General features: G+C 36.0%; 2 protein-coding genes across 2 annotated transcripts; one reads left to right on the top strand and one right to left on the bottom strand.

The window, feature by feature from the left end:
- Window positions 1-1,049: 1,049 nt before the first annotated feature.
- Window positions 1,050-3,548, bottom strand: crygbl.4.S (crystallin gamma B like gene 4 S homeolog). Its single transcript, NM_001087167.2, is given in 3 exon segments — window positions 1,050-1,384; window positions 1,734-1,976; window positions 3,515-3,548. Coding segments are annotated over 3 exon segments (528 nt in total). The 5' UTR covers window positions 3,524-3,548; the 3' UTR covers window positions 1,050-1,108.
- A 3,072-nt stretch (window positions 3,549-6,620) lies between these two features.
- crygbl.5.S (crystallin gamma B like gene 5 S homeolog) lies at window positions 6,621-8,262 on the top strand. The gene is made up of 3 exons (XM_018241630.2): window positions 6,621-6,709; window positions 7,332-7,574; window positions 7,923-8,262. Exons 1-3 carry the CDS (start codon window positions 6,701-6,703, stop codon window positions 8,196-8,198), a joined length of 528 nt encoding a protein of 175 aa, XP_018097119.1. The 5' UTR covers window positions 6,621-6,700; the 3' UTR covers window positions 8,199-8,262.
- Window positions 8,263-9,645: the final 1,383 nt, after the last annotated feature.

The raw sequence follows: 9,645 nt of genomic DNA, 5'->3' as shown, positions 1-9,645 counted from the left end.
ACATTAATAATATGAATGTTAATATTATTAATATTAATAGTGGCCGACTCTCTCTATATATCATTTTTATATTTTGAAGTTATTCCTGAGTTTTCTTTGTTTCAGTAAATTAATCAAAGGTTACTTTTGTTTTCAATTTATAAAGATTTTCCCAACGGTATGAACCTTTTACAATTGATCCAGGGCTGGACTGGCTTCTCTGTCTAATTTCATTGTGACTGCCCCACATTAACATAAAATGAAAATTGTCTCAGCAAATTAATCAAAGCTATCTGTCTTGTTTAAACATTGCATAATTCATGTATTTTTATTTATTTATTTTTAATCTATAAAGATCTTCCTGACGTTATAAACCTTTCACAACTTATCTAGGGTTGGACGGGCTCCTCTGTCCAATTCCATTGTTGCTGCTCAACATAAATATTCATTGACCACTTCTGCAGTGATTATAATGGCATGCCTGGACATTACTTGAGTGCTATTTTCCATTTATGCAGTGATTTCTGGCATAATATTTTTGCAAAGGGCTATGTGATGAGCAGTTTTTGGGACCTCAAGCTTTTTGCCTTAGGCCCCATATTTTGAAGAGATGACCCTGTTCATCTGTGTACATAATGTAGGGTGGGCGGTGGAAGGGTACAGCTGAAGCTGAACTTATATGTTTGGTCAATCCCCAGGGTTATGTTCTTTGGTGGGCCCCAGAAACCCCAGTCTGAATCTGACCTTATCTCCAGAGTCTATATTTTTTTACCAATCTGGCTCATTTGTCAAAGCATTTCCCCACTTTTTTTCACAAAGTTTTCTTTAGCTTTGTGCAGCAAAAAAACCTTTTATTCTATGGGCCAGGTCTGTTCTAAATTCTATTAGTCGTTCCAGGTAAAAATTGAGCCATTATTTATATATATTATATATTTTGGCTTCCTAACATATAGTTGAAAGTCAATTATCTAGAAACCTTGCAAGATAAATCACCTGAATCTGGTGGGAAACTAAAAATATACATTTGTAAGAAAATGTAATTTAAGTACGACATTGCTAAATGAACTTTTGGCATTATTATGTTTATTCAAATGTAAACATATTTCAAATGTCATGTGTGAAAAATGAATTAAAACATGTGATGAACTCTTCTGAAAGAACCAATTCTAGCGCTGGAGGCTCCCCAGTCACTGTATCTCCTGTATTCTCCAGGTCTCAGGTAGTACTGACGCCCCCTGTAGTTGGGTTCCTCATAGAACATCCAGTTGCCATCAAACACATTGCAGGAGTGAATGTCACGGAAACGGAATCGATCATATGTATTGGGGCAGTCCTCAAAGAACTCCATATTCTGCCCTTGGAAGTCTCCTCTTTCATAGATTCTCATTTTATATTGCCCTTGGTGCTTGAAACAAATGAAAACAGGTTTAATGACCTATTTATTGTACAAGAAACAGCCATTGAACAATATTTATCATATATTTTTTACATTTAGGTTTTTTTTCTAGCTGTGCATTTGTATGGGTTGTACCTGATATCAGTGTCAGGACAATATGATTCGCAATCAGTATTGAAGATAGAATTTGGCAACTACCATGTTGCTTCACTGTTGATTCACTATACTAATGTTACATTCTATATTACAATGGCTTAAGGGTTCCACTAAGAATAACCCACAGAAGCACTACAAAAGCAATAGTCATTTATAGTATTGGATACTTATGTGGTTCCAAGAAAGCTTTAAAAACACTTACATAAGGACTCATGCGGCAGGACCTGATGGAGTCGTTGAAGCCCATCCATCTCTGGAAGTCTGGGTATTCTCCTTTCCAGAGGTAATACTGGTGTCCCCTGTAACTGGGCTGCTCATACAGGATCCAGTTGCCACTCTCCACCCTGATGGAGTTGCAGCGATTGAAATAAGAGGACAGGTCAGAACAGTCTGAGTTACACTCATAGCTGCGGCCTTGGAAGTTCTTGTCCTCGTAGAAGAAAATCTGAATGAAGGCAAAGTGTTTTTAAAGATTCATTGCAGATAAAATATCTGTGTAGAGTAAATATGCTGGCAGTTATAATATACAATGTATGTGTACTGTGTATATTATTTTGTAACTATGAAGAGTTACTGGAATATACTTTTATAGAGCCATTATACTACAGTGCAATGTGATAACACAGCAAAATGCATTTGTTCTAATTTATGTTTCTGGTAGTATTTATTTTAACAGTTTTTTTTGCTTTTTATCCCAATTATATAAACTGCTGAGTACAGAAAAGAAACAACATTGAACTCCTTTCTGGTTGGAAAACAGGTTCAGGAGGCATTACAATGAGAATTTATCATTCATAGTGAAAATCAATTGCAAATGACACAGATACCTATGAAATCTTCACTAAATGACATATTTACATAGTGAGTTTTACACTTTTTACACTAGAATAAAACATTTTGAATTGCTTTGCTCTTTTATACATTCTGTAAACTTAAGCAACAATGGCAGCTTTAATAACACATTTTGCATCATATCCATCTTTTAGTATGATATTCCCCCTTCATTACAATGCACAGTACTGCAAAAAAAACCTTTAAAAAACATTTTACCTCCAAAAAAATATCATTATATATGAGCAGCAAAGAGATCCTCTCTCTTCACAGGCTAGGCTGAAATGAGGGTTGGGCGTATCACCTCATTCTCCCACAGGAAATCATCATACCATTGATTGACAAGCAGTACTCTCTTAGGTCCCAATCTTCACCCCATTAGATACAGTATCATTTGTTGTTCATCTATTTTAGTAACCCTTCAGTCTCCTTTATTTTCTTCACTATTTTCTATTTCACTGTTCCCCTTTCCTTCCCATATTGTGCTAATTGCAATATCCACATTTCTAGCTTTTACTTTACCTTCTCTCTTATAACACACACTGCTGTTCCTTTTCAGCTCCCAGCCCCACCCTGAAGTCAGACATGGCAGCCACGGTGCAACTAGTTAATAAATCATTGATGGTCAGATTGGCCAAATATCCGGCTGACTTCTGCTCCTTAAAAAAACTTTGAATCCATTTTGAACCTTCTGTAACTGCCTGTGCTTAACCTGCTGTAATAAAAGACGTTTGACTGCAAGTCGGATCTTGTGTTTTTTTTAAATACATAGTTGTGTGATTTTGATTTATTAGAGTGTGAGATCCAAGTAACTGTCAAAGGGGTTGTATTATTGGCAGGCTTACCAGGCAAAATAACCTCCCGATCCACTGTTTCTTTCACGGGCAGGCTCATTCTCAGTTCTGTGACTTATGTCATTGAAGAGCGCCTCCCACATCTGCTCACCACATCAATCGGGGTCGGCGGCTCCACAGGCAATAGTGAGGAGGGCAAGAACGGAAGTAATAGAAAGCGGCAGGACCCAGGCACTTCTCAATGTTTTAAAGAAAGAATACATCCCAAAGGTTTGCCAAATATAGTGCTACCTTCAATATTTATCAATATATTATGTACATAACTACTGTATATGTCCCCTTTAAACCCTTTACTTACCTTTCCCATTTTGACTGGATGGAAGTTTCAGCACAGCTATAGGGTGTGAAGATGCAGCCTTTATATATGTCCTGGATTGCTGCTGTCTGCATACACCCAGCCTAGAACATACAGTACATATTTGTCTAGTAAGGAAAATGTCAATAGCTTTTGTTGTGTATTGTTTTTTTCTTGCTGTTCTGTGACTGTTGTTTATCTGTGCTTACTGGCACCTACTGTATGTTCTATTGCTTTCACTGAATAGCTACCCGACAATTCCTACTACATTCACTTAAAGTCAAAAATACCTCTTGTTCAACATGAGTTCAAAAATAGGGCTTGTGCTACACATACATTTTTTCTATTCTATTCTAATAAGGAAAAGGTTTTGTCATTTTTGGGAGATAAACAGGGCAGACAGGGTAAATGCAGCTACTCCATGTATGGTCCTTGCAAGGTAGATAATTATTACCAGAGCAGAGGCAAGCAAGAGTTCATTATGGGGGGGTTGGCTGTGCACTGGTAATCTGATTATCTACCCCAAAAGATCCAACAATTTAGAGTTTCATAAACAAATTATAGAGATTATCGAGTGCAAAAACCTCAAATGTAAAAATTTGGCATCTGACATATTCATCTAGAAGTCAGTGAGAATTGTTCTAGACAACATGTAAGCAATTTTTTCAATAGTATATTAGTATACTAGTGTTAGTATATGCAGTATATGCTACAGTAGCTCAGATGCAGGTACTTGGGTTCATGCAGTTTGTTTAATTTGGGGGCCCATTTACTTAGCTCGTGTGAAGGAAAAGAATAAAAAAAAACTTCGAATTTCAAATGTTTTTTTGGCTACTTCCACCATCGAATTGGCTACTTCCACCTTCGACTACGACTTCGACTTCGAATCGAACGATTCAAACTAAAAATTGTTCGAATATTCGACAATTCAATAGTCGAAGTACTGTCTCTTTAAAATAAATTTCGACCCCCTACTTCACCACCTAAAACCTACCGGAGTGCAATGTTAGCCTATGGGGAAGGTCCCCATATGCTTTCTAATGTTTTTTTGGTCAAAGAAAAATCGTTCGATCGATGAATATTCGACCCTATGTAAATCTGACCCTAATTATTAGTTACATATAGGTCTTGTTCATCGTTTTTCACTGATAGTTCTGCTTTTTAAGTAAGTTCCTAAACCTGACTGTTTTGCCAACCTGACTATCCCATCTCAGTCTGTCAGTTAAGGTCCCCATAGACACAAAGATTTTTTCGTAAGTGAACGATCGATTTTAGTGCAATCCGTCAAATTATCGTGAGGTTAGTAGGAATGGAACGATCGTACATCTTACGATTTTTCGTCCGACATCTGTCAGAAAATTGATGGGCCAGGTTTAAAAAATATTATTGGTCCCAGTGCAATCTATCTATGTTTGCAGGGCCAAACAGGCAGCTACCCACAGTTTTTCTGTCAATATCGCTTGAAATGGTCTTTTTAATTGATGGTCAAACCGTACATTTAAACGATCGTTTTGAGATAATCGTAGTCTCACGATAACGAAAAGATCTTTTTAAAAATCTTTACATCTATGGCCAGCTTTAGAGTTTCTAATGCTTACAGACTACTGCTGCACAAATATGGCAGCCCCTACAGGTTTTTTCCAGATCATAATTAGATTTTTTTATGGAATAAAATAATAAATTTTTTATTGGAATCCTTTCCTTTAAAGGGATTGTTCACCTTTAAATTCACTTTTAGTATGATGTAGTAGTGATGAGACAATTTGTAATTGATTTTCATTTTTTATATAGTTTTTGAGTTATTTAGCTTTTAATTCAGCTTTGGTTTCATGTTTTATCTGGCTGCTAGGGTCCAAATTACCCTAGCAACCATGTATTGATTTGACTAAGAGAATGGAATGTGAAAAGGAGAGGGCCTGAATAGAAATAGGAGCAATAAAAAGTAACAATAACAATACATTTGTAGCCTTACAGAACATGTGTTTTTAGATGGGGTCAGTGACCCCCATTTGCAAGCTGGAGAAAGGCAGAGGAAGCAGGCAAATATTGTGAAATAATAAAAAAGAAAAAATGAAGGCCAATTGAAAAGTTGCTTAGAACTAGCCACTCCACAACATACTTAGGGACATATTTACCGAATTTGGACTATTCCCTAGTCGAATTTGGACTATTCCCTAGTTGAAGTACACAAAAAATAGCTCTTAATTCAAATTTTTTTCATTTGAAAATTCACCTTGAACTTTGATAAATCTGCATCTGAGTTAATGTTTTCACTTTTATCCTCTTTATTACTTTTCACCAATCTAGCCAATACTTAGCAGAAAAGACCATGCCATATGATATAGTCTGCTCCCTTTTGCTTTCAACTTGGAAATATAATACATCATTTTTGGTAGGAAATAGCTATAACTTGGGTTATAATAATATTGATGAAAGAATTTTAGACTTTTGAATTGATGAAGATTTCATTACATGGAGCTTGTAGCTACAGGAACTCCTGAACCACTGGCCAAGAAACAACTGATTCAATCCCATATTATAAGCACTGGCAACAGTTGTAATTCACCTGAGAACACAGGGTGGATTTTTATCTATAAATAAATTTTGATCTTCTGCACTGACGCCAGAAAAAAGATACAATGTTCCTGAAACTTAAAGGGATTCTTTCATGATTTTTGTTATGTTGTTTTTATTTCTAACTAAATTCAATTCATTTGGGGGACACACATTTTTAGGATTGTTAACTGTGACATACACTATCAAGTAAAAGTATACAGAAGAAATACTTTTTGTGGATATTTAATCATAGACTTTTTTTAAATACAATTTTCAACTATAAGTGAAACATTCTTAAAAAGATCTCTGTTGCATTATTGCTTATGAAAAATAGAATAAAAATAAATGAAAAATTACATTAAAAAACTTTTTTTTTTTGCCTTTAAATGAATGAAGTTCGGTAGCTATTCAGTGAAAGCAATAGAAAATAGGTGCCAATAAGCACAGAGAAACAACTGTCACAGCTCAGCAAGAAAAAACAAAACAGAACAAAAGCCCTTGACATTTTCCTTACTAGACAAATATGTACTGTATGTTCTAGGCTGGGTATATGCAGACAGCAGCAATCCAGGACATATATAAAGGCTTCATCTTCACACCCTATAGCTGTGCTGAAACTTCCATCCAGTCAAAATGGGAAAAGTAAGTAAAGGGATTAAAGCTAAAGATGCCATTGCTCCTTAAGATTACAGGATGCATAAAAAAACAAAGCAATTCAACACATTTTATTCTAGGGTAAAACTCACTGTTTAATGTCACTATCTCTGCATTTTCCATAGTTTTCAAGGGGAATAACAGTGAGTCCCACCTGTCACGTAACCAGTCTACTGTGTCTGGGAAAAATTAGATATTTACTCATTGCTACAAATTTCATGGATTTCACAAATGTCATTTGCTATTGATTTTTATTATGCGGGATAAATTCTCATTTTAATGCCTCAACCAGAAAGGAGTTCAATGTTTTTTCTTTTTTGCACTCGACAGTTTATATCATTGGGATATAAAGCAAGAAAACAGTTAAAATAAATAATATGCAAAACATAAATTAGAACAAATGCATTTTGCTGTGTTATCACATTGCACTGTGGTATTATGGCTATAAATATATATATTCTAATTTCATACTTCATATTTACAAATTACAAACAAAATAATATATATAATACACATACATTGTTTTATACAGGGATAACTGCCAGCATATTTACTCACCACAGACGTTTTATCTGCAATGAATCTTTAAATATACTTTGCCTTCCTTCAGATCTTCTTCTACGAGGACAAGAACTTCCAAGGCCGCAGCTATGAGTGTAACTCAGACTGTTCTGACCTGTCCTCTTATTTCAATCGCTGCAACTCCATCAGGGTGGAGAGTGGCAACTGGATCCTGTATGAGCAGCCCAGTTACAGGGGACACCAGTATTACCTCTGGAAAGGAGAATACCCAGACTTTCAGAGATGGATGGGTTTCAACGACTCCATCAGGTCCTGCCGCATGAGTCCTTATGTAAGTGTTTTTAAAGCTTTCTTGGAACCACATAAGAATCCAATACTATAAATGACTATTGCTTTTGTAGTCCTTCTGTGGGTTATTCTTAGTGGGACCCTTAAGCTATTGTAATATAGAATATAACATTAGTATAGTGAATCAACAGTGAAGCAACATGGTCGTTCCCAATTAAATCTTAAATACTGATTGCAAATCATATTGTCCTGACACTGATATTGAGTACAAGCCATACAAATGTTCTCTAGACAAAAACCCTAAATGTATATAATATAATGTAAATATTGTTCAATGGCTGTTTCTTGTACAATAAATAGGTCATTAAACCTGTTAAACATTTGTTTAAAGCACCAAGGGCAATATAAAATGAGAATCTATGAAAGAGGAGACTTCCAAGGGCAGAATATGGAGTTCTTTGAGGACTGCCCCAATACATATGATCGATTCCGTTTCCGTGACATTCACTCCTGCAATGTGTTTGATGGCAACTGGATGTTCTATGAGGAACCCAACTACAGGGGGCGTCAGTACTACCTGAGACCTGGAGAATACAGGAGATACAGTGACTGGGGAGCCTCCAGCGCTAGAATTGGTTCTTTCAGAAGAGTTCATCACATGGTTTAATTCATTTTTCACACATAACATTTGGAATATGTTTACATTTGAATAAACATAATAATGCCAAAAATTCATTTAGCAATGTCGTACTTAAATTACATTTTCTTACAAATGTATATTTTTAGTTTCCCACCTGATTCAGGTGATTTATCTTACAAGGTTTCTAGATAACTGACTTTCAACTATATGTTAGGAAACCAAAATATATAATATATTTATATTAATAATGGCTCATGGCTTTTTACCTGGAATGACTAGTAGAATGTGGAACAGACCTGGCCCATATAATAAAAGTTTTTTTGACTGCACAAAGCTAAAGAAAACTTATTGAAAACAAGTCGGGAAATGCTTTGACAAATGAGCCAGATTGGACTCTGGAGATAAGGTCAGATTCAGACTGGGGTTTCTGGGGCCCGCCAAAGAACATAACCCTGGGGATCGACCAAACACATAAGAGCAGCTTCAGCTGTACCCTTCCACTGCCCACCCTACATTATGTACACAGATGAACAGGGTCATCTCTATAAAATATGGGGCATGAGGTCCCAAAAACTGCTCCACACATAGCCCAGTGCAAAAATATTGTGCCAGAAATTGCTGCAGAAATGGAACTGAGCACTCGAGCAATGTCCAGGCATGCCATTATAATCACTGCCGAAGTGACCATATGAAAAATATGTGGGGCAGTCATAATGGAATTGGACAGGAAGGTCAGGAAGATTTTAAAAAAATAATAAAAACACATGAAATATGCAATGTTTAAACAAGACAGATAGCTTTTGATTAATTTGCTGAGACAAATTTTATTTTATGTTATAAATGTAACCCCCTACTGTTATAAACTTATTAGGAAAACTATCTATGTGGGGCAGCCAGAATGAAATTAGACAGAGGAGCCAGTCCAGCCCTGGATCAATTGCAAAAGGTTCATAACACTGGGAAAATCTTTATCAATTGAAAGAAATTACCAGGACAAATAGCCTTTGATTAATTTACTGAAACAAAGAAAACTCAGGATAACTTCAAAATATAAAAATCAATATATAAGCATTACATAAAATCATACCACAAGACAGTGTCTACCCCTGTCTGTATACCTCATTTCAGACACTCTCTCCTGGCTTTTTTTTTTATGCCATTGGGTGCACTGATGAAGCTCCCTGAACAGTTTAATGGAACCATTGTGATTAGGGATGGTCGAATTTTTTCAGCCTTGTTTCGCTACAGAAATGACGCCCATAAACTTATGTCGCACATAGACTTTAATGGGCGTCAGCGACGAATTTTTGGTGAAATGAAACGGGTTAAATTTGCCCATCCCTAATTGTGATTGGATATTGGTGACTGTTTCTTTAAGGGATTAAATGCCTTGTATCCTTAGCTGCCTAGCAAATACCATATCTCAGGTCATCTTGCCTGGTCCCGTGCTTTTATAAAGAGCCAGTGCTGCACT

This window comes from Xenopus laevis, chromosome 1S, assembly GCF_017654675.1.
Source record: "Xenopus laevis strain J_2021 chromosome 1S, Xenopus_laevis_v10.1, whole genome shotgun sequence".
NCBI lineage: Eukaryota > Metazoa > Chordata > Amphibia > Anura > Pipidae > Xenopus > Xenopus laevis.
This window is presented reverse-complemented; position numbering and strand designations above follow the sequence as displayed.